At 44.3% G+C, this 25,747-nt stretch overlaps 1 protein-coding gene across 50 annotated transcripts in view; it reads right to left on the bottom strand.

The window, feature by feature from the left end:
- LOC118388583 (FYVE, RhoGEF and PH domain-containing protein 5) overlaps positions 1–25,747 on the bottom strand; it is a 74,671-nt gene that overhangs the window by 15,774 nt on the left and 33,150 nt on the right. For 49 of the 50 annotated variants that reach the window (XR_008144558.1, XR_008144560.1, XR_008144557.1 and 46 more), the window contains exons 8-14: positions 20,509–20,599; positions 18,972–19,022; positions 14,008–14,066; positions 8,903–8,974; positions 8,378–8,446; positions 592–675; positions 53–132 (exon numbers count right to left, since the gene is read on the bottom strand). Coding sequence is in view for 3 of the 50 variants with exons in the window: in XM_035777794.2 (XP_035633687.1) it covers positions 53–132; positions 592–675; positions 8,378–8,446; positions 8,903–8,974; positions 14,008–14,066; positions 18,972–19,022; positions 20,509–20,599 (506 nt within the window). In the remaining 47 variants the exon portion in view is untranslated. The remainder of the gene's footprint in view (positions 1–52; positions 133–591; positions 676–8,377; positions 8,447–8,902; positions 8,975–14,007; positions 14,067–18,971; positions 19,023–20,508; positions 20,600–25,747) is intronic. The other variant, XM_035777795.2, reaches the window with a different exon arrangement.

The following is a 25,747-nucleotide window of genomic DNA, read 5'->3' as shown; positions in this document are numbered from 1 at the left end:
TGTGAACCCCAATCATTATACCGACCAAGGTGTATGTATTAGTGTGACGCACCTGGCTGCCAAGGTGATGGAGATGTCTGCTCCCTCGATCCTCAGAGCGTTCTGCACATCCTCTATGATGGGTTTACTGACCTGGAACATCAATCATCAACAGCACATGACATAGACTGATGAGGAATCAGTGAGAGAGAGGACAGGTACGTTTAAAAAGGGAAGCGACAATGAGAGGATGGTGAGAGAGAGAGAGAGAGAGAGAGAGAGAGAGAGAGAGAGAGAGAGAGAGAGGATGGTGAGTGGCAAAGTGAGATGTTAGGGAGGGACAAAGAATAAGTGAGAGAGAGGACAGATAAGTTTAAAAAGGTAAGCGACAATGAGAGGATGGCGAGAGTGAGAGAGGGAGAGAGAGAGAGAGAGAGAGAGAGAGAGAGAGAGAGAGAGAGAGAGGATGGTGAATGGCAAAGTGAGATGTTAGGGAGGGACAAAGAATAAGTGAGAGGGAGTGAAAAAGATAGAGACAAAGTTCGAGAGATGGGGGCGAGAGGGGAAAAAATGTGAGAGAGGGGAATGAGTGATGGGGAGGGGGACTCTGACCTTCATCCCAGTCAGTAGGAGGGTGTTCTTCAGTCTGTATTTCCCATCCTGCTGAGGGTAGGTGTACAGCAGCACATCATTCATCTATTAACACACAAACACACTCATTATTCACTGACAAGCCTCAGAATCAAGCATACTTTCATGTTTTATTCTCAAAGCCAATGAACAAGATAATACTGTTACAAACATTCCACTGATTCAGCTGTTGTGCACGGAGAAATTAAACAATGTGAAATGCATACATGGACTTATTCTCAGTACTAAAATCCTTTTGGCATTATGCCTGCATGCTAACTGACCACACGATGGCGGTCTAAACTAAGAGGAAACTATCAGTTCTTTAAGGAGGAATCGGGCTGTTTTAGTGATCATCATTTCATCAGATTTGATCACTTTCGTGTTCAAAAATGTGTTGCATTAAGGGTATATACATTTTTCCACTTGCGACTACATGTCGACTGCATAACCTTTACAACAACCATGTGATCAAAGTTCGTAATCTTTCAACTGCAGTCAACTGGACATTTCTGCAGTTTCTCCTCACCAACTGCAACTTGAAGTAGGAACTGAAGCATTGTGGGACACAACCTTCTTCTGTTTTTTTGGACTCAAAAGGAACTACATGCTCATAAATGGTTGATGTCGCCACCTATCGTTGGTTATTAGCAATGCATGTTTACTGTTTTGGGTGGATAACTATTTAGAGCTTAAATACATCTTCATCCTTACTATCTATGTACATAGGCCTACATGTGATCCACATTTCTAACATAAATAAATGAAATATTAATGAGCAAGTAGCCCAGACACCAGTCGTGGGGTTAATACCAAGTGCATTAGACTGCTTGGCTTATCACTTTTCATATTGTTTACCCAGTAACTTATGTGAACTGATGTACATGTAGTCTAATCCTTTTCATATTGTTTACCCAGTAATTTATGTGAACTGATGTACATGTAGTCTAATCCTTCTCATAGTGTTTACCCAGTAACTTATGTGAACTGATGTACATGTAGTCTAATCCTTTTCATATTGTTCACCCAGTAATTTATGTGAACTGATGTACATGTAGTCTAATCCTTTTCATATTGTTCACCCAGTAACTTATGTGAACTGATGTACATGTAGTCTAATCCTTTTCATATTGTTCACCCAGTAATTTATGTGAACTGATGTACATGTAGTCTAATCCTTTTCATATTGTTCACCCAGTAATTTATGTGAACTGATGTACATGTAGTCTAATCCTTTTCATATTGTTCACCCAGTAATTTATGTGAACTGATGTACATGTAGTCTAATCCTTCTCATAGTGTTTACCCAGTAATTTATGTGAACTGATGTACATGTAGTCTAATCCTTCTCATAGTGTTTACCCAGTAATTTATGTGAACTGATGTACATGTAATCTAATCCTTCTCATAGTGTTTACCCAGTAATTTATGTGAACTGATGTACATGTAGTCTAATCCTTCTCATAGTGTTTACCCAGTAATTTATGTGAACTGATGTACATGTAGTCTAATCCTTTTCATATTGTTCACCCAGTAACTTATGTGAACTGATGTACATGTAGTCTAATCCTTTTCATATTGTTTACCCAGTAATTTATGTGAACTGGTATATATGTATTGTGTTATATTTTTGAGTGTTTTGTCCTTCATTAGATTTAATCAAATTCTGTTATTTACATGCTTAATGACAAAAGCAACATACAGGTTGAGAATTAGGGGAAAGGGTGATACCTAGTCAGTTGTAGAGCTGAATGCCTTCAACTGAAATGTGTCTTCCACATTTAACCCAACCCCTCTGAATCAGAGAGGTGCGGGGGGCTGCCTTAATCAACATCCACGTCCTCTGTGCCTGGGGAACATAGGGTTAACTGCCTTGCTCAGGGACAGAACGACGTTTGTACATTGTCAGCTCAGGGATTCGATCTAGCAAACTTTTGGTTACAGCAGAAGTTGTCTGACTAGTTGTCTGTGCATATGTACCTCCCCCAACATTACTTGTTGACTTCCGTCTACAGTCGGCTACTTTGGGCTTACCACTCAAACGCGCCCAATGCCTCAACTCAGTCACTTGGTATAACATACTCTGGGGAGTAAGCGACCAATCACATTCACCTTAAGAAAAATGAAATCACGCCCAACAGGCCAATGGATGCCGAGCCTGCCGTCGGAAGCACCGCCTTCCTGGCTATAATACCGGGGGCTCGCATTAATTTCCTCAATTCTTCAGCTCGCCTGGAGGAAGAATGTGTCACGCAGTTTACAAACCTTTCAAGCACACAAAGACGACAAGATTCGGCTCTGACTTAGGTGTCTGTTAGTGGGGAGAGATTACTCGTCCCTCTAGATCAGGGGTATTCAACTATTGTGAGGTCCGGAGCCTTTAGGTTTTCTGTTCTACTTGATAATGAATTGCACCCGCCTGGTGTCCCACGTTTAAATCATTCCCTGATTAGAGAGGAACAATGGGAACATGCAGTGGAAATGGCTTTCAGGTCCAGAGTTGAGTTTGAAGGGTCTAGATGTTGCGTGTTTTGGGTCTTGGTCTCAGTTTTTGAGTTTGCTAAAAGCAAACTACTTTCTGCTCTGCTTGTGTAGCTAATACTTCCTTGCTTGGGTAGGATGGTCTTTGGTAAGAGTAAGTTCAAAAAGGTTAACCAGCTGAGTTTGAACCTCCAACCGTGCCGGGCATGTGGTTTCACAATGAAAACTAAACATACTCACGAGTGATGTCCTGTTTGCCTGGGGTGGAAGGCTCAGGGCAGTTTGAGTGACTATTGTCTCTGGCTCGGTTCAACTTCCATTGGGGGTCAAGTTGACTTTGTGAGAAAGATTGGGCCTGCTGGCGAAGGCTCTTCCAGTGAAGCGACCTCGGGAATGGGGTTGTCTGAGGCTGGGAGAGAGCAACAGCAGTGGTCAGTGTTGATAGGGGTGTCATCCCAGCCGAGTGAGGCTCATTCCAGTTTCTCAGGCAGTGTTCAGAATCCGGATTCCGGATATACTATCCCTTGTATCTGGAGGGTTTCCAGTGTGTGAATTGAATGACATCAGTCCTGGGCAGCCTAAAGCCGCGGTTTTGGATTTGTCGGGGAGAGTGAACCATTGTTGGTTAATGCGCCTGTGTTGTAGGGCGGCAGATCACCTGGGAGTCGTCTTCTCCCTCACAGTGGAGTTCCTCCAGGTTTGGCGTAAGGTATTTACCTCCTGTCCCTGCAACGGTGGAGCGTTGCTTACCCCTGTTTAAGGATTTAGCTGATGAGCTAAAGGTAACCTGGGATTCCCCTCGTTCAGCCAGGCTGATGCTACCAGGTTATGGCAAGTTCATGAACGTAGAAGGTATGAAGGAGGCAGGTCTTGTTTGCACACCACCAATGGATGGAAAGCTGGCGAGTTACTTAGCTCCAGAGGCTAAGAAGGGGCCAATCCTAGCATGGTGTGTCGGCCGATCAGCTGGACAAGTGTACCAGGCTGAGGGTGTGGCAGCCCGGTTGTTGAATGTGGTCACAATGATGCAGATGTATCATATCGATTTGCTGCTGCAGCTGAATAGGACTGTAGAGATGGCGAAGCCGGTTTCATTGCTTTTCGAGAAAATCCATGCTACGGTTGATTTTGTGCTGCGTCTGTCTCGCTGTACTGTCCTGGGTTTCGTGAAAAGTTACTGGTTGCGGAAGTCCCCAAACCTGGTGTGGGTTGGGTATCAGAACGGTGGTACAACAAAAGCATGTGGTTTTGTTTTTGTTTTAAACAAGCACCTCAAAGTTTGCAAAGTTCAAAATGTTCACACTTCACCGGCGATTGCAGTCGGTGCATCCCAGTGATTGGTTCATGTCCATAGATCTGAAGGATGCGTATTGTCATGTGGCTAAACATCCTCCCCGCAGAAAGTTTTGGAGGTTTCATTTCGAGGGTGTGGCCTATGCGTTTCTGGTCCTGCTTTTCAGGCTCTCCCTATTGCCTCACACCTTTTGTATGGTGGTGGAGGCGACTTTGGCACCGATGCGGTGCCAGGTGATCAGAGTATTGACCTTTCTGGATGATTGGCTGGTCGTAGCGGAGTCGAGGGAACAGGTGGAGCTCCACACTGCCACGCTGCTTTCTCATATTCTGGGGTTCATAGTGAGCCAAAAGAAAATGAGTTTGACTCCAGCTCAGTGCGTTCAGTTTCTGGGTCATGTTGTGGACTCGGTTCTGAATCATGCATCTGGCTCCGTCTGCCACGGTTTCAACTGGGGCACTCAGTGCCGTTTTGCTTGTGCCTGTGTTTATTGGGTCTGATGGCCACTATGATAGCTGTGGTGCCTCTTGGACTTCTGTTGATACGTCTGTTTCAGCTCTGGGTGATTGCTACACATCTGGACGCATCGCACCACTGCCGTTGGTTGCTCAAGGTATCCTCCTCGTGCCTAAGGGCATTGACTCCTTGGACGGAACATCGACTGCTATTGCAGGTAGTTCTTATAGGCCGGATAGCGTCCCGAAGGATGATCATGACATACACATCCTTACTGGGATGTGGAGCACCATGTGTGGTTTACTCGGGAAAGGGGTTTTGGTCAACAGCACAAACAGCACTACTGACAGGTTTGCTAGCGCTGAGGCGTGTCCTTCCGATGTTGGAGGGCCAGCATGTGTTGATAAGGTCCGGCAACAGGACAGCGGTGGCGTACATCAACATCACCTGGCCTATTATCTGCTCGTATGGAGCAGCGCACGTTTCCTCTCGGGCAGGACAAGTATCTTTCTGGAGTTCTCAACGTGGGTGCGGTTCTACTTTCCAGGGGGTCCTATCTCTACGGAGAGGAGACTGCACCCCTGGGTGGTTTCCCAGATATGGGGTCAGTTCGGCAGGCCCGACGTAGATCTTTACGCATCATGAGAAAATGCGCATTGTTGTCTATTCTTCTCAATGAGGGATCTGGGCACTCTGTTAGGAACGAATGTTTTGGTGGCCTCGGCCCCTTATCAGTGGCCTGGGACCCTGCTCTACGTGTTTCCTCCAGGGGACCTGATTCAGGCCACCGTGCAGAGGGTCCGTTAGGAGGGTCTGTTGTTGATTCTGGTGGCACCCCGTTGGCACAGACAACCCTGGTTCCCAGAGATCATATGTCTGTTGGGCGGGAACCCATGGAGTGTTCCGTGTCATCGGAATCTATTGTCCCAGGCACACGGGAAAGTTTGGCACCCACGAACGCAGATTTGACGGCTAGGGGTTTACCTTCGAACGTGAATACAACTATACAGTCGTCACGTGCACCCTCTACAAGAGGCTATACAAAACATAAGAACACCTTCTCTTTCCATAATATTGACTGACAAGGTGAATCCAGGTGAAAGCTATGATCCCTTAATGATGTCACTTAATTAAATCCACTTCAATCAGTGTAGATGAAGGGGAGGAGACAGGTTAAATAAGTATTTTCACGCCTTGAGGAGATTGAGACATGGATTGTGTATGTGTGACATCCAGAGGGTGAATGGGCAAGACCAGAAATGTAAGTGCCTCCGAATGGGGTATGGTAGTATGTGCCAGTTGCACCAGTTTGTATCAAGAACTGCAACACTGCTGGGTTTTTCACACTCAACAGTTTCTTGTGTGTATCAAGAATGGTCCTCCACCCACAGGACATCCAGCCAACTTGACACAACTATGTGAAGCATTGGAGTCAACATGACGGCTCAACCCCGAGGTGTCATCCTCTGCTGGTGCGGCTCCTGAAAGGCGTGAGTCAGCTCAGAACAGTGTCTAAGCCTATGGCACCGACCTGGACACTTCCGGTGAATATGATTGGCAGTTGACTCCCCATAGTACGTTATACCTCGTTCCCTCATTCAGAGAAGTGTAGTTATATTCAGAACTGTACGTTTTTCTGATCGCATGGCATGTGCCCTACTCATCATTCCACTAAGACCCTGAGCACACCATAACTCCACTTCCTTGACAAAGCGAGAGTACTCTGTTGTAGAAAAACATTAAATGGACGATTATAGTTGTGTGTGTCATCATGAGTGGATTGACAGCCTATAGCTTCAGTGTTTATTCTTACATGTTTAAGGGATTTTCCCACAAGCAGTTCCTACAGCTTTTCCTATAAGATTTGAAATCAAGTTTTATCCTGTTGGATAATATTTCCAAATATGATTGTGTAAATCGCCTTAAATCCCTCTAGTTTGACAACAGCGACTTATAAAACACAAAAGTTGACTAATACCGGGGTATAAATAGATGTGAATAAAGGTCATTGGTCATTCGAGGATAGGCATCATTTTTGGATTAGCTTTTCATTTTCAGGTTATGTTTGTCTTTCTTTACAGCTAGAATCCGCAGTTTAAACAATAACAAAGCCAACACCACGTCTCCGTTGTTAAAAGGTCATCGGCCTGGGGAAATGTGCCCACTCTCAAAATCATAGACAGAGCCGTGGGTGCAAGGACTGACCATCCATGATATCAAAATGATTTGAGGATATAATGTGTGTTTACATTTACTTTGTTTACAAACATTGGAGTAAAACAAGCGTATATTTTGGGTTCTGGTGGCGTTGACAGTTGAACTAAGCTCATGAGGCATTTATATATAAGTGATATATTCTTCATGAATCAATAGGTATATAACATGAATTTATATGTCCAAAATGGATGTAGCAACTGCAGATTGACCCTTTAACTCTGTAACTATTCTTTCTATCTTTGTTTACCGCCACTGAGAGGGCTGGACATTTGAAAAAAGATCGAAATCCCCTTTTATCCTGTAATTATATGTCATAGTAAACCATTCCTTGTTTTATGCTCTTTCTCTTTTGCTCACATCCCTCTCTCTCACTCTGAGAAGGCACAGTCAGAGTGTTCTGTTGGCATGGTTACAAAGGGGACTCGCGCTGCCAGGCTGCTAAAGAATGGCCTGTCTGAAGTCGTTACTCTATTTAGAGTTATGTCTTTATAAATTACACCCTCCCTATCCTCCTCCTCCTCCTCTCCTACCCCAGATAGGTGACCCATACTACCCTATCATGAGTGTAGATTTAGGGTTGCTTAGGATGCGCGTGTTCTTTTTTAGAAAGATGACAGTATCTAGGTGTGGGCGGTAATAAGTAATGATACAAGTTTTGATTAACATGGTGTGGTAAAACAATAGTAGGACATCCATGTGAACATCTACTGATCTACATACTAAGTATTACACATTTCTATCTTAGCTCTATTTCTTAAAAGACAGTTATGATTGGACGAACTAACAAAAAGAGGTTTAAATAGTGGAGTTTTCTCCAGGTCTAGTGTGTGAGGCTGTATCAGCAGTGTTGAACAGAAAACCTACCAAGTCTAGTGTGTGAGGCTGTATCAGCATTGTTCAAATGAACGAGTATCTGGTCCAGGGGGTATGTGTGTGTGTGGGTGTATGAGGAGTGTTCCTGAGGTTCCCTGTCCCCTCAGTAAAGAGCAGTTCAGGAAGCGCCCATTCAGAAACATCCTGCCAGGAAACTGCTCTCTCAATAGCAGGGTCTGGGAGGACCAGGCCATAGATATAGTGCAAACAGAACAGAACTGCTGCTTCTCCCTTTCACATTTACATGGCAGAAGATGGTGCATAGTTGTGTAGTCATAATGACAAGTGTGATGACCATGTTAAAATTAGAGCCAATTGTGATTGACAATTCTGTTAAACAATGGTATTTTTAGGCTAAAAACCCCATTGCTTGTTCTGTCAGTTGTATATCTATAGGTTTGTGCTGGTGAGTGTCCTACCCTCCCACCAAAAGGAAGTGACATTTACCAGAAACAGGTGGCGTGGCTGTCTGAACTTCCTGCTGACCTTCATCAGAGTGCCCTCCTTCACAAACACCTGAGAACAACACACACACACACACAGGGTCAGACATAGGGTTACAAAATTCCTGGTCGAAGGAATCCCGGAACTCATAGAAAATAAGCAGGAAATCCAGAATCCTCCAACCAGAATTTCTGGAAAACCAGGGAATTTAATAAACATTTATTTATTTATTTTTAGAGAATTGTATAACCCTAGTTAGACAAAGTAGATTACATAGCAATTGGGGGCAGTCAGTGGGAAATATTAGTCAGTTTTAACATTGAATCAAGAAAGTTGGAGAGAGGGCGTTTAAAGAGTCCTTTAAAAGTGTGTGCCTGCTCTACTCCACCCCACCTAGACACAAAGAGAAGGCCAGGGGATTCCCAGCTGACTGGTTATATAAAGGGCGACACGGGTGGGATGGAGAGGTGGAGGGTGCCCGGAGCCCTGGGTAGAAACAATGGTGTTATCAGGCAGGACGGAGCTCACCCTGCCAGGCTGGAGCAGATCCCTCTGGCCTCGAACACTGTACTCTATGTTGACCAGACGCAACAGGTTCTCCTGAGAGAGAGGGAGAGAGGGGGGGAGGAAGGGAGAGAGAGCTTGTATGAGAGATTATGCCAACATTCCATGTTAAACAATAACAATAAGATAAAATGTTGTGCATCCCACAACACTGACTGTACACGCTAACACACACACAGGCAGACAGGCAGGCATATAGGCAGATAGACAGGCAGACAGGCAGGCATATAGGCAGATAGACAGGCAGACAGGCAGGCATATAGGCAGATAGACAGGCAGACATATAGGCAGATAGACAGATAGACAGATAGACAGGCAGACAGGCAGGCATATAGGCAGATAGACAGGCAGGCATATAGGCAGATAGACAGACAGACAGACAGACAGACAGACAGACAGACAGACAGACAGACAGACAGACAGACAGACAGACAGGCAGGCAGGCAGACAGGCAGGCATATAGGCAGATAGACAGGCAGACAGGCAGGCATATAGGCAGATAGACAGGCAGACAGGCAGGCATATAGACAGATAGACAGGCAGACAGGCAGGCATATAGGCAGATAGACAGGCAGACAGGCAGGCATATAGGCAGATAGACAGGCAGACAGGCAGGCATATAGGCAGATAGACAGGCAGGCATATAGGCAGATAGACAGGCAGACAGGCAGGCATATAGGCAGATAGACAGGCAGACAGGCAGGCATATAGGCAGATAGACAGGCAGGCATATAGGCAGATAGACAGGCAGACAGACAGGCATATAGGCAAATAGACAGGCAGACAGGCAGGCATATAGGCAGATAGACAGGCAGGCATATAGGCAAATAGACAGGCAGACAGACAGGCATATAGGCAAATAGACAGGCAGACAGGCAGGCATATAGGCAAATAGACAGGCAGACAGGCAGGCATATAGGCAGATAGACAGGCAGGCATATAGGCAGATAGACAGGCAGACAGGCAGGCATATAGGCAGATAGACAGGCAGACAGACAGGCATATAGGCAAATAGACAGGCAGACAGGCAGGCATATAGGCAGATAGACAGGCAGACACGCAGGCATATAGGCAGATAGACAGGCAGACAGGCAGGCATATAGGCAGATAGACAGGCAGGCATATAGGCAAATAGACAGGCAGACATATAGGCAAATAGACAGGCAGACAGGCAGGCATATAGGCAGATAGACAGGCAGGCATATAGGCAGATAGACAGGCAGGCATATAGACAGATAGACAGGCAGGCATATAGGCAAATAGACAGGCAGGCATATAGGCAGATAGACAGGCAGACATATAGGCAAATAGACAGGCAGGCATATAGGCAGATAGACAGGCAGGCATATAGACAGATAGACAGGCAGACATATAGGCAAATAGACAGGCAGGCATATAGGCAAATAGACAGGCAGGCATATAGACAGATAGACAGGCAGACATATAGGCAGATAGACAGGCAGACAGGCAGACATATAGGCAGATAGACAGGCAGGCATATAGGCAGATAGACAGGCAGGCATATAGACAGATAGACAGGCAGGCATATAGGCAAATAGACAGGCAGACAGGCAGGCATATAGGCAGATAGACAGGCAGACAGGCAGGCATATAGGCAGATAGACAGGCAGGCATATAGGCAAATAGACAGGCAGACAGGCAGGCATATAGGCAAATAGACAGGCAGACAGGCAGGCATATAGGCAGATAGACAGGCAGACAGGCAGGCATATAGGCAGATAGACAGGCAGGCATATAGGCAAATAGACAGGCAGACAGACAGGCATATAGGCAAATAGACAGGCAGACAGGCAGGCATATAGGCAAATAGACAGGCAGACAGGCAGGCATATAGGCAGATAGACAGGCAGACAGGCAGGCATATAGGCAGATAGACAGGCAGACAGGCAGGCATATAGGCAGATAGACAGGCAGGCATATAGGCAGATAGACAGGCATATAGGCAGATAGACAGGCAGACAGGCAGGCATATAGGCAGATAGACAGGCAGGCATATAGGCAGATAGACAGGCAGACAGGCAGGCATATAGGCAGATAGACAGACAGACAGGCAGGCATATAGGCAGATAGACAGGCAGACAGGCAGGCATATAGGCAGATAGACAGGCAGACAGGCAGGCATATAGACAGATAGACAGATAGACAGGCAGACAGGCAGACAGGCAGGCATATAGGCAGATAGACAGACAGACAGGCAGGCATATAGACAGATAGACAGGCAGACAGGCAGGCATATAGACAGATAGACAGGCAGACAGGCAGGCATATAGGCAGATAGACAGACAGACAGGCAGGCATATAGACAGATAGACAGGCAGACAGGCAGGCATATAGACAGATAGACAGGCAGACAGGCAGGCATATAGACAGATAGACAGGCAGACAGGCAGGCATATAGGCAGATAGACAGACAGACAGGCAGGCATATAGACAGATAGACAGGCAGACAGGCAGGCATATAGACAGATAGACAGGCAGACAGGCAGGCATATAGGCAGATAGACAGGCAGACAGGCAGGCATATAGACAGACAGACAGACAGGCAGGCAGGCAGACAGGCAGGCATATAGGCAGATAGACAGGCAGACAGGCAGGCATATAGGCAGATAGACAGGCAGGCATATAGGCATATAGACAGGCAGACAGGCAGGCATATAGGCAGATAGACAGGCAGACAGGCAGGCATATAGGCAGATAGACAGGCAGACAGGCAGGCATATAGGCAGATAGACAGGCAGACAGGCAGGCATATAGGCAGATAGACAGGCAGGCATATAGGCAGATAGACAGGCAGACAGGCAGGCATATAGACAGATAGACAGGCAGACAGGCAGGCATATAGGCAGATAGACAGGCAGGCATATAGGCAGATAGACAGGCAGACAGACAGGCATATAGGCAAATAGACAGGCAGACAGGCAGGCATATAGGCAGATAGACAGGCAGGCATATAGGCAAATAGACAGGCAGACAGACAGGCATATAGGCAAATAGACAGGCAGACAGGCAGGCATATAGGCAAATAGACAGGCAGACAGGCAGGCATATAGGCAGATAGACAGGCAGGCATATAGGCAGATAGACAGGCAGACAGGCAGGCATATAGGCAGATAGACAGGCAGACAGACAGGCATATAGGCAAATAGACAGGCAGACAGGCAGGCAGATAGGCAGATAGACAGGCAGACAGGCAGGCATATAGGCAGATAGACAGGCAGACAGGCAGGCATATAGGCAGATAGACAGGCAGACAGACAGGCATATAGGCAGATAGACAGGCAGACAGGCAGGCATATAGGCAGATAGACAGGCAGGCATATAGGCAAATAGACAGGCAGACATATAGGCAAATAGACAGGCAGACAGGCAGGCATATAGGCAGATAGACAGGCAGACAGGCAGACATATAGGCAGATAGACAGGCAGGCATATAGGCAGATAGACAGGCAGGCATATAGACAGATAGACAGGCAGGCATATAGGCAAATAGACAGGCAGGCATATAGGCAGATAGACAGGCAGACATATAGGCAAATAGACAGGCAGGCATATAGGCAGATAGACAGGCAGGCATATAGACAGATAGACAGGCAGACATATAGGCAAATAGACAGGCAGGCATATAGGCAAATAGACAGGCAGGCATATAGACAGATAGACAGGCAGACATATAGGCAGATAGACAGGCAGACATATAGGCAGATAGACAGGCAGACAGGCAGACATATAGGCAGATAGACAGGCAGGCATATAGGCAGATAGACAGGCAGGCATATAGACAGATAGACAGGCAGGCATATAGGCAAATAGACAGGCAGACAGGCAGGCATATAGGCAGATAGACAGGCAGACAGGCAGGCATATAGGCAGATAGACAGGCAGGCATATAGGCAAATAGACAGGCAGACAGGCAGGCATATAGGCAAATAGACAGGCAGACAGGCAGGCATATAGGCAGATAGACAGGCAGACAGGCAGGCATATAGGCAGATAGACAGGCAGGCATATAGGCAAATAGACAGGCAGACAGACAGGCATATAGGCAAATAGACAGGCAGACAGGCAGGCATATAGGCAAATAGACAGGCAGACAGGCAGGCATATAGGCAGATAGACAGGCAGACAGGCAGGCATATAGGCAGATAGACAGGCAGACAGGCAGGCATATAGGCAGATAGACAGGCAGGCATATAGGCAGATAGACAGGCATATAGGCAGATAGACAGGCAGACAGGCAGGCATATAGGCAGATAGACAGGCAGGCATATAGGCAGATAGACAGGCAGACAGGCAGGCATATAGGCAGATAGACAGACAGACAGGCAGGCATATAGGCAGATAGACAGGCAGACAGGCAGGCATATAGGCAGATAGACAGGCAGACAGGCAGGCATATAGACAGATAGACAGATAGACAGGCAGACAGGCAGACAGGCAGGCATATAGGCAGATAGACAGACAGACAGGCAGGCATATAGACAGATAGACAGGCAGACAGGCAGGCATATAGACAGATAGACAGGCAGACAGGCAGGCATATAGGCAGATAGACAGACAGACAGGCAGGCATATAGACAGATAGACAGGCAGACAGGCAGGCATATAGACAGATAGACAGGCAGACAGGCAGGCATATAGACAGATAGACAGGCAGACAGGCAGGCATATAGGCAGATAGACAGACAGACAGGCAGGCATATAGACAGATAGACAGGCAGACAGGCAGGCATATAGACAGGTAGACAGGCAGACAGGCAGGCATATAGGCAGATAGACAGGCAGACAGGCAGGCATATAGACAGATAGACAGACAGACAGGCAGGCATATAGGCAAATAGACAGGCAGACAGGCAGGCATATAGGCAGATAGACAGGCAGGCATATAGGCAGATAGACAGGCAGGCATATAGGCAGATAGACAGGCAGACAGGCAGGCATATAGGCAGATATACAGGCAGGAATGTACGCAAGCACTCACGCACACATACTGTACACACACCATGTTGGAGGAACTGTCACAAACACTCGTCTTCGCACTTGAAACTCACCCCATGTTTCAAACTGTCATTGGCTTGATCCGCAACGTCTGATACTATCACCAGTGCGGCTGAGAGAGAGGAGACAGAGAAAATAGAGAAGTAAAGGGGTGTTAAAACAAAAATCTAAACGTACAGAGAACCAGAGAGGGACAGAGACCATTCTCATCTTTCATGACCTTTACATGTTCCACCCTTTTATCTAAGAAAATGTAGCCTATAGAACGGAGGTGCAGTCTGGTAAAAAAAAACTGAAAGAATCTCCAAAATAACGGACGAATCCACTGACACTATATTTTGTAGGAGAGCTGGGTGCAGACAAATTGTTCTGGCTGTATTTGCAGGCAGTGTATTATTCAACAATGTCAGTACAACAAGGGGGGAATTGTGATGTAGATATTTGGGGGGACGAGGGGTGTTTTCAGAGGTATATGGAGGGGTATTTTGACAAAAAATATTTTGTATTATTATTATTATTATTATTAAGGGGGGGATGGAAATTGGGGTGGGGCAGCTAACTTCCTTGATTTCACAACATTTGCTTTATAAAAAAATGAGTCAGAATTTATTTTCTGCAATTCTACACATTTTGTATAGAAAATGTGCAATTCATGTCATGCTATTCTTCCTATTGTTCCATGAGGCTGAGAGAACATTTTAAAGTAACTGTCCAGTGAAAATCTCACTTTTAAAAGTTCATATTCTGTTAACTCATCCAAATAATGTTGTTGACTCATCCTATACTGGTATTTGTGGCCAAAGCATAAATTGAAGAAAAAAACAACAAAACAATCACCTCAAACTTGTATCTCGAACAGACCATTTAAAAAATGCTTGATATTTCCTCATAGAGGATGATGTCATCCACCTGAGGAGGATGAGCTGGCCAATCAGTGTTCTACTCGCATTAATATTTTTTATGACCGGTATATACCCACACCATTCTGATGTTGGGGTACGCCCACACCATTCCAACACAGAAAAGCTGCTTTTTAACATAATTAAGGAAAACTATTTCACTCATATTGTAATTAATTATCTGTAATATTTAATAGAAATCTGGAAACACTGGACACTTAATACATTTTTAGATATTTTTTACCCCTTTTTCATGATATCCAATTTGTAGTTACAGTCTTGTCCCCTCGCTGCAACTCCTGTGTGGACTCGGGAGAGGTGAAGGTTGAGAGCCATGTGTCCTCCGAAACACAATCCTGCCAAGCCCCACTGCTTCTTGACACCTTGCTCGCTTAACCTGGAAGCCAGCTGCACCAATGTCTCGGAGGAAACACCTTACAACTGGTGACCATGTCAGCGTGCATGTGTTGCTAGAGCACGATGGGACAAGGACATCCAGGGCTGTCCAAACCCTCCCCTAACCCGGACGATGCTGGGCCAATTGTGCGCCACCTCATGGGTCTCCTCACCAGAATGAGACATCGATGAACCACCAAAGGCACACCCCATTTTTGTATGAAAATTGAGAAAGAGGATAAGTTGGACACTTTTTTGTGCCCAATGTTGACCGTTAATGCTAATTTCCTGCAATTCTACACATTTTGCCATTGCTTATGATGTGTTCATATGCAATCTGGGGGGGGGGGGCATACAGCCCACTCCTGTACTCCATGTTCACCCATGACTGCATGGCCACACACGCCTTCAACTCAATCATCAAGTTTGCAGACCATACAACAGTAGTAGGCCTCATTAACAACAAAGACGAGACAGCCTACAGGGGGAGGTGAGAGCCAGGAAAATAACCTCTCACCCAACGTCAACAAAACAAAGGAGCTTATCAGGGACTTCAGGAAATGGCAGGGGAAGCACCCCCCTATCCACATCGAGGGGACGGCAGTGGAGAAGGTGGAAAGCTTCAAGTTTCTCGGCGTACACATCACTGACGCACTGAAATGGTCCACCCACACAGACAGTGTGGTGAAGAAGGCACTGATTGAGTTGAAGGTGTGTGTGGCCATGCAGCAACAGCGCCTCTTCAACCTCAGGAGGCTGAAGAAATTTAGATTGGCAGCTAAAACCCTCAAACTCTTTTACAGATGCACAATTGAGAGCATTCTGTCAGGCTGTATCACCGCCTGGTACAGCAACTGCACCGCCTGCAACCGCAGGGCTCTCCAGAGGGTGGTGCGGTCTGGGACCGAGAGACTGAAATACAGGTTCTATCTCAATGCCATCAGACTGTTAAATAGCCATCACTAGTACATTAGAGGCTGTTGCCCTATATACATAGACTTGAAATCACTGGCCACTTTAATAATGGAAGACTTGTCAATTTAATAATCTTTACATATTTTTCATTACTCATCTCATATGTATATACTGTATTCTTTTCCATTCTACTGTATCTTAGTCTATGCCACTCTGACATTGCTCATCCAAATATTTATATATTTTTACTTCCATTCCTTTACTTTAGATTTGTGTATATTATTGTGAAATATTTTTCACAACGTATTCGTTAGAAAATCAAAGTTGTCTTGGGCCTTCTTCTAAGACACCGTAATGTAATTTGTTATTATGTCAGATGGCTGTCTATCCTGTCTTTCCGTTTATAATCCAATGCTAAATTGCAGGTTTTGCAGAATATATTGTTGTAATCTGCAAAGATCTTCCCAGCGGGGTATTGGCACGCAAATCTTTCAAGTGATATTCTGATTTCGAATTTGTGATATTTTCTGGTTGGATTCATAGTCTCTCTCATGGTCTCCCCCCTTTAACTGTCCTAATTGCCCCATTTTTATAACCGCAGATGATCAAAGATTTAGTCTGTTGGACAGGATCAGCTTGTGAATAGTGAGGTGTAGAATCACTGATCTACAAATAGTATTCCCTGCCAAATAATAGGCTTTGTGCAGTTAAGATTAGGCGACACCCCCACCAAATACTCAGGTACCAGAAATTGAATGACTGATTGGAGACAGTTTGAGTCAATTAAAGAGCATTTCCTAGGATGTTTTGCCTACAGAAAATCAAGTGGATACCGCTGGAAATACCAGTAAAAGAAAAAAAAACACAAAAAAAACTACCAAAACACCTGATATCTGTATTGTCATAAACTAATTTCAATTCAAATCAAATGTAATTTGTCACATGCGCCGAATATAACAGGTGTAGACCTTCAAATGTGAAATGCTTACTTACAAGCTCTTAACAATGCAGTTCAAGCAATAGAGTTAATACAATATTTACTAAATAAACTATAGTAAAACATAAAAATCACAAGGTAACAAAAGAAATGTACATAACAATAACAAGGCTATATACAGGGGGTACCGGTACCGAGTCAATATGCAGGGGTACAGGTTAGTCGAGGTCATTTGTAAAGTGACTATGCATAGATAATAAACAGCGAGTAGCAGCAGTGTAAAAACAAAAGGAGGGGGGTTCAATGTAAATAGTCAGGGTGGCCATTTGATTAGTTGAATTGTTCAGCAGTCTTATAGCTTGGGGGTAGAAGCTGTTAAGGAGTCTTTTGGTCCTAGACTTGGCGCTCCAGTACTGCCTGCCGTGCTGTAGCAGAGAGAAAAGTCTATGACTTAGCTGACTGGAGTCTTTGACACTTTTTTGGGCCTTCCTCTGACACCAACTTATATAGGTCCTGGATGTCAGGAAGCTTGGCCCCAGTGATGTATTGGGCCATACGCACTACCATCTGTAGCGCCGCCATACCAGGCAGTAATACAACCGGTCAGGATGATCTCGATGTTGCAGCTGTAGAACTTTTTGAGGATCTGGGGACCCATGGCAAATCTTTTCAGTCTCCTCAGGGGAAAAAGGTGTTGTTGTGCCCTCTTCACAACTGGCTTGGTGTGTTCGGACCATGATCATTTGTTGGTGATGTGGACGACAAGGAACATAAAACTCTGTAAACAGTTTACTGATAACATTCACCTACGGTAGTAACACAATTGAGAGAGTCCACAGAATTGAAAAGTAATGAATTCAACAACCATGTCTCTGTCACTAACAAATACAGTCATGGGTGCTAACTTTACAATTCACTTTAAAAGGCAATTAGATTGGGGGTGTGGCTTACTGGGGGCGTGGCTTTCAACTAGTTATTTTTGGCCACCCGTGAGTGGAAGTGATGTAGCAGTTTATGGTTGTGTTAATTAAATACTGAGTATATCTGCTGCTAATTATGATGCCTTTATAAATGCTTTCATAAAAACAAATTCGCAAACGGCAAACTAAATATTGTTGTGTTGTCCTTATTCCAACACTGAAATACAGACCTTGGGGTGTAATAATAAAAAATACTATATGAGATGTTATTGCACAACACTGAAAGTGTTAATTCCCTAACACTGATAAAGTGTAACAGCATCAGCACTAAGCACAGTGTTATTAAACACTTAAAAGTGTGGACCTGATTTAACACTGGAGAATTTGCTGTGCACAGACACACACAGACCAGAGGGGCCAAAGATAGCACAGTAGCTACCCACTCGTGAATTACATATACAGTACACAGAGACAAGACAGCCAAAATGTCTCCCGAGTGACTTACCCACACACAAAGAAAAACATAGGGTAAAATGGCTCCCCTGTGAGTTACTCAAAATGTCAAATGAGCCCAAATAAATCCCTTATAAACACATACAAACAGAGCCGACATGGCTCTCTTGTGAATAATGCAATACAGACTAAGGAGGTATTATAAACTGGGTGGTTCAAGCCCTGGATGGTGATTGGCTGACAGCCGTGGTATATCAGACCGTATACCACGGGTATGACAAAACATGTATTTTTACTGCTCTAATTACTTTTGTAACCAGTTTATAATAGCAATAAGGCACCTCAGGGTTTGTTGTTTATGGCCAATATACCACGGCTAAGTGCTGTATCCATGTACTCTGCGTTGCGTCATGCATAAGAACATGCCATGATATATTGGCCATATACCACACCTCCTCGGGACCATGGCTAGTGTTTATAGCAGAGCTCCACTGTACCTTGTGTATCTTCGTATTCTTTGGAGTCTGGGGAGAGGTTGTTCAGGTAATCTGGAGGATGAGGAAAACAAACAGCAGCAATTGAGAAATGATACATTGATGGCCATTGATTGAACCACAGTAAGATGAGACAGAATGAGATCCTTTTCATCATATACAATTTTTATGTATAAATGTTTTGATATACAGTACCGGTCAAAAGTTTGGACACACCTACTCATTCAAGGGTTTTTCTTATTTTGTTATATTTTCTTCATTGCAGAATATTAGTGAAGACATCAAAACTATGAAATAACACATGGAATCATGTAGTAACCAATAAGTGTTAAACAAATCAAAATACATTTTATATTTGAGATTCTTCAAAGCAGCCACCCTTTGCCTTGATGACAGCTTTGCACACTCTTGGCATTCTGTCAACCAGCTTCACCTTGAATGCTTTCCCAACAATCTTGAACGAGTTCCCACATATGCTGAGCACTTGTTGGCTGCTTTTTATTCACTCTGCGATCCAACTCATCCCAAACTATCTCAATTGGGTTGAGGTCGGGTGATTATGGAGGCCAGGTCATCTGATGCAGTACTCCATCACTATCCTTCTTGGTCACATAGCCTTTACACAGTCTGGAGGTGTGTTTTGGGTCATTGTCCTGTTGAAAAACAAATGATAGTCTCACTAAGCTCAAACCAGATGGGATGGCGTATCGCTGCAGAATGCTGTGGTGCCATGCTGGTTAAGTGTGCCTTGAATTCTAAATAAATCACAGACAGTGTCACCAGCAAAGCACCCCCACACCATCACACCTCCTCCACCATGCTTCACAGTGGGAGCCACACATGCAGAGATCATCCGTTCACCTACTCTGTGTCTCACAAAGACACGGCGGTTGGAACCAAAAATCTCAAATTTAGACTCATCAGACCAAAGGACAGATTTTCAACAGTCTAATGTCCATTGCTCGTGTTTCTTGGCACAAGCAAGTATCTTCTTGTTATTGGTGTCCTTTAGACCATGAAGGCCTGATTAATGCAGTCTCCTCTGAACAGTTGATGTTGAGATGTGTCTGTTACTTTAACTCTGGGAAGCATTTATTTGGGCTGCAATCTGAGGTGCAGTTAACTCTAATGACCTTATCCTCTGCAGCAGAGGTAACTCTGGGTCTTCCTTTCCTTTGGCGGTCCTCCTGAGAGCCAGTTTCATCATAGCGCTTGATGGTTTTTGTGAATGCACTTGAAGAAACTTGAAAAGTTCTTGAAATTTTCCGGATTGACTGACCTTCACAGTAATGATGGACTGTAATTTCTCTTTGAATATTTAATCTCAATTACAACATTTACTTTTGATTTGTTTAAGACTTTTTTGGTTACTACATAATTCCATATGTGTTATTTTATAGTGTTGATGTCTTCACTATTATTCTACAATGTAGAAAATAGTAAAAATAAAGAAAAACCCTGGAATGAGTAGGTGTGTCCAAACTTTTGACTGGTACAGTACATAATCAAAAATGATTCACACGCGCACGCACAAACTTACCATTGAGGAGCATGCAGTATTGAGCCACCCGTACGATCACCTGCAGAAGCTGGTGTTTGAGAGAGACATTGTCTCCTGCCGGACTCTGCTGCTGGGAAAAACAGACATACATGTTACTGATAGCCTACACATAACACAAAGCTATTTCCTATATCCATATCTTTCCAAAAAGTCTTCACTGTTACAGTAAGAGAAAGGTTGACCAAATGATGAGCTTTTGCACCGACAGATAAGTAGACAGACAGAGAAAATAAAAAGACAGTGAGCGGGTGGGAGGGGGATAGATAGACCTGTGTAAATTGCACTCCACACTCTTAAAAGTAAAGGTGCCTGGAAGACCCTTTTGGGTTGCCATTCCGGCGGAACCTTTCCATTTTAAAAAGGTTCCTTGTACAACTCCTCTGAAAAGAATGCTTGAGGAAACACTGTTCAAACCTTTCTGTGATGGGAGGTGTTCAATGTTGAACCTTTTTACAGGCATGAACAGTCAAAATCATGAAATGTAATGATATTTGGATGAAACCAGATGAAAGTATGATGACCAAAGTATGAAAAATGACTGACTGTTGCTTCTACATAATGTTTCTGGTCCCCTTCCGCATGTCAAACACGTGGATTCAGGAGGCGGGATTGTTAAGGGGATAGGGTGACGTAACCCTAACTCAAAAATGTGAACACACCAATGGTAACATGACATTCTCTTACCCAATTCAAATAAGTACCACCTTGTAACCAACATCAGAGAAGGCATGTTTGCAGAGGGGTGGGGCTTATATAGCTAGATCGCTACTCTACTGGTGCCAAAATATTTCTGTAGGGTGTCAGAAAGTATTATTAAAAGTTTACCCTATTCTTATATGGCAAAGATACATATATTTCCCCTTTCATCTGTGTTTGGTGTTAGCTAGTTACAGGCTAGCTAAATCTCCAGCCAGCATGGAACAAAAGGGGAGGAGGGTCATTCAAAACTCTGACGGAGTTGTCATGTCAACACAACCGTCAGTGATGAGAACCACATCCGAAGACACATACCGAACAGGAGATATATATATATATTTAAAAAAATACATAATTGATGAAATTTCAATGTTCTTTGAGTTGCTTTGTGTATTGCCAAACTTGCTTGAGACTATTTTACTGCAACACTGCAACCAAGTTTATTGACATAGGCATCTCAAAGTGCTGTCAGTCAAGGTGAGCTCATGAATAAAAGCTCCCCGCTCACTAAGCCTGTCTTCTCAAACTTCCTGGCACTTAGCAATGAGAGAAAAAGTACTTTTCACAAAAACATAATGGGTGATATTTTAGCCAGTCAAAAGGCTATTTACAGTTGAAGTCGGAAGTTTACATAGACCTTAGCCAAATACATTTAAACTAAGTTTTTCACAATTCCTGACATTTAATCGTAGTAGAAATTCCCTGTTTGAGGTCAGTTAGGATCACCACTTTACTTTAAGAATGTGAAATGTCAGAATAATAGTAGAGAGAATGATTTATTTCAGCTTTTATTTCTGTCATCACATTCCCAGTGGGTCAGGAGATAACATACACTCAATTAGTATTTGGTAGCATTGTCTTTAAATTGTTTAACTTGGGTCAAACGTTTTGGGTAGCCTTCCACAAGCTTCCGACAATATGTTGGGTGAAGTTTGGCCCATTCCTCCTGACAGAGCTGGTGTAACTGAGTCAGGTTTGTAGGCCTCCTTGCTCGCACATGCTTTTTCAGTTCTGTGCAAATGTTTTATAGGATGAGGTCAGGGCTTTGTGATGGCCACTCTAATACCTTGACCTTGTTGTCCTTAAGCCATTTTCCACAACATTGTCCATTTGGAAGACCCATTTGGAAGACCCATTTGGAAGACCCATTTGGAAGACCCATTTGGAAGACCCATTTGGAAGACCCATTTGTGACCAACCTTTAACTTCCTGACTGATGTCTTGAGATGTTGCTTCAACATATCCACATAATTTTCCTCCCTCATGATGCCATCTATTTTGTGAAGTGTACCAGTCCCTCCCCCACAACATGATGCTGCCACCCCCGTGCTTCACGGTTGGGATGGTGTTCTTTGGCTTGCAAGCCTCCCCCTTTTTCCTCCAAACATAACGTTTTTCATTATGGCCAACAGTTCTATTTTTGTTTCATCAAACCAGAGGATATTTCTCAAAAAAGTACAATCTTTGTCCCCATGTGCAGTTGCAAACCGTAATCTGGCTTTTTTATGGCGGTTTTGGAGCAGTGGCTTCTTCCTTGCTGAGTGGCCTTTAAGGTTATGTCGATATAGGATTTGTTTTACTGTGGATATAGATACTTTGTACCTGTTTCCTCCAGCATCTTCACATGGTCCTTTACTGTTGTTCTGGTATTCACCTCTCGGAGACAGAATGCGTCTCCTTGCTGAGCGGTATGACGGCTGCGTGGTCCCATGGTGTTTATACGTGCGTACTATTACTTGTACAGATGAACGCGGTACCTTCAGGCATTTGGAAATTGCCCCCAAGGATGAACCAGACTTGTGGGGGTCTACAATATTTTTTTCCTGAGGTCTTTGCTGATTTCTTTTGATTTTCCCATGATGTCAAGCAAAGAGGCACTGAGTTTGAAAGTAGGCCTTGAAATACATCCACAGGTACACCTCCAATTGACTCAAATTATGTCAATTAGCCTATAAGAAGCTTCTACAGCCATGACATCATTTTTTTTTATTTTCTAAGCTGTTTAAAGGCACAGTCAACTTAGTGTATGTAAACGTCCGACCCACTGGAATTGTGATACAGTGAATTATAAGTGAAATAATCTGTCTGTAAACAATTGTTGGAAAAATTACTTGTGTCATGCACAAAGTAGATGTCCTAACCGGCTTGCCAAAACTATAGTTTGTTTACAAGAAATGTGTGGAGTGGTTGAAAAACGAGTTTTAATGACTCCAACATAAGTGTATGTAAACTTCCAACTTCAACTGTTCGGGACCTTTAATAATATATTGTAGAGGTGGCAGCCTATCAGACGGGAGGTGTGGCAGAGTTATTTTTGGTAATTCCTGTTTATCATGTTCAGTTGGTACACTGCAAATTAAACTGTTCCTTGAATATTTATGCATTTTAAACATTCTAATATAATATTGACATTGCTGCGTACATACAGTAATAAAGTGTAAAGTAATAAACTGATCCAACTTTGGGATTTGATTAGGCTCTTTAAGAACTCATACGCCTCTGATACATTCATTGAAGATACTAGCAATAGTTCCTTGAGGAACTCTAGGGATTCCTTGATGATCTCCAGGTTTCCTCAAGTCACCACTAATTCTAAGAGTTTCAGAAGAATTACAAGTCACTTATGTGACGAGCCAGGGCCAATATCTCAACATAGTGCTGGTCAGCAATTATAGTCCCTACAGTGCCCTCCAGAAACATCCCTATACACTTGCACTTTTACACACACAAACAAGCATGTACACACACATGCACACACACATCCATGATCACACTTCCCCCCCCACATACAGCATGGGTCACAAATCAATGCCAAAGTCCTGGCAGAGCAATATGTTGATTTGATAGGGGAGTTTTAAAGACTGACCATCTGCTAATTAGCTTTTCTCATCATCTTCACCAGCAACTAGACAACAGCAATGCAACCACAGACAAACACTCTACTGTACAGTAACATAGACCATATCAGCTCTCTCTCTCTCTCTCTCTCTCTCTCTCTGTCTGTCTCTCTCTCTCTGTATGCTGGGAGTTTTGGAATTTGAGTGTTTGGTGTGGAGGGCTCTTTCCTAACTATCTTTCTTGATTCTGTCCTTGGTCTTTTCTTTCAATTGTATTTTCTATAGTGGAGGGCTAATGCAGGATTTGTTTTAGCGGTATCCAGTCTTTTTCAAAGTTAGGGTGGACGAGGACAGAGTTGGTTTCCTGAGGTTTGAAAGGTGTGATGTGCACGATGGCTTCTCACCCGGGCGTGTCGATACGGCATGGATTCAGGTGTGTTCCTGAGAATGGAGCTAAAGTGCATGAGGTTCTGCTTGCAGTTGGTGAACAGGTAGGAGCTGATTTTATACATTCCGCTTCTAGAATGAACAAAGCTGTGGTTGTGTTCATGAAAAGAGCACATTTGGTTGGTAGGCTAATTACTAGTGGAATATTTGTAAGGGGTGTGTTGGTGCCAATTTGACCTCTTTCTACCCCTTCGACAAGGGTGGTAGTTGCAAATTTGCCTCAGTTTATTATGGATGACCCAATCAGGAAAGAGCTGAGTCATTTCAGTAAGTTTGCTAGCGGTTTTCGTGTCGGCAGGTTTTCAGGCAGATGCCGTATAGCACATGGTTTCGTTCCGGAGGCAAGTGTTTATGTTTCTGAATAACAATGAGCAACAACTAAATGTGCATTTTAAAGGGAGGCATGGGGTGTGGCTCTACGCAGGGTTTGCTAGCACAGATAGTCTACGGTGTTTTGAGTGTGGGTATTTGGGGCATAAGAGCTTTGCGTGCCCACATAAAGGCCATAGAAAAGGTGAGGGCACAAGCGCCAGTGGGGGAAATCGAGGTGAACGTGCAGGGGGCAATGAGATGCGGACAGCAGAGGCTGGGCCTAGTCATGCCAGGGATGGTGGTGTAGATGAAGCTGGGCCTAGTCAGGCTAGAGATGGTGGGGTAGCTGAGGCTGGGTCTAGTCATGCTATGGATGGTGGTGTAGATGAGGCTGGGTCTAATCATGCTATGGATGGTGGTGTAGATGAGGTGGGGTCTAGTCATGTTATGGATGGTGGTGTAGTGGAGGCTGGGTTTAGTCATGCTATGGATGGTGGTGTAGATGAGGCTGGGTCTAGTCATGCTATGGAGGGTTGTGTAGATGAGGCTGGGTCTAGTCAGGTTATGCTAGTGGATGAGGAGAGTATAGTGGGGAAGTGTAAGAGACTAGGGGGGAGGAGGAGGGTGTCAAGCGGAAAAGGAAAAAGGAAGTGGTCTAAGGCACCATGGAACCTTTGCCTGGTGCTGGGGGGGAGGCCCTGACCAGAGAGGAAGGGCAGGTGGTCAGGATGGGAGATGGAGATGAGGAGGAAAGTGAGTCTGAGGAAGAGGTTGATGAGGAGTTATTTTTTTCAGACTCCTCTTCAATGGGTCCAGAGCTGACAGTCAGTCAAGCAGAAGGGTCAAAGTTCACATTGAAGGAACTGACAAGGTTCCTGAATGAGAGCTAGGGGAAAAAAAGTTAATATTGAGGCTTTTTTTTTCGG

Source organism: Oncorhynchus keta, chromosome 10 (assembly GCF_023373465.1).
Source record: "Oncorhynchus keta strain PuntledgeMale-10-30-2019 chromosome 10, Oket_V2, whole genome shotgun sequence".
Taxonomy (NCBI): Eukaryota; Metazoa; Chordata; class Actinopteri; order Salmoniformes; family Salmonidae; genus Oncorhynchus; species Oncorhynchus keta.
The sequence above is the reverse complement of the archived record's forward strand: the minus strand, read 5'-3'. Positions and strand labels throughout refer to the sequence as shown.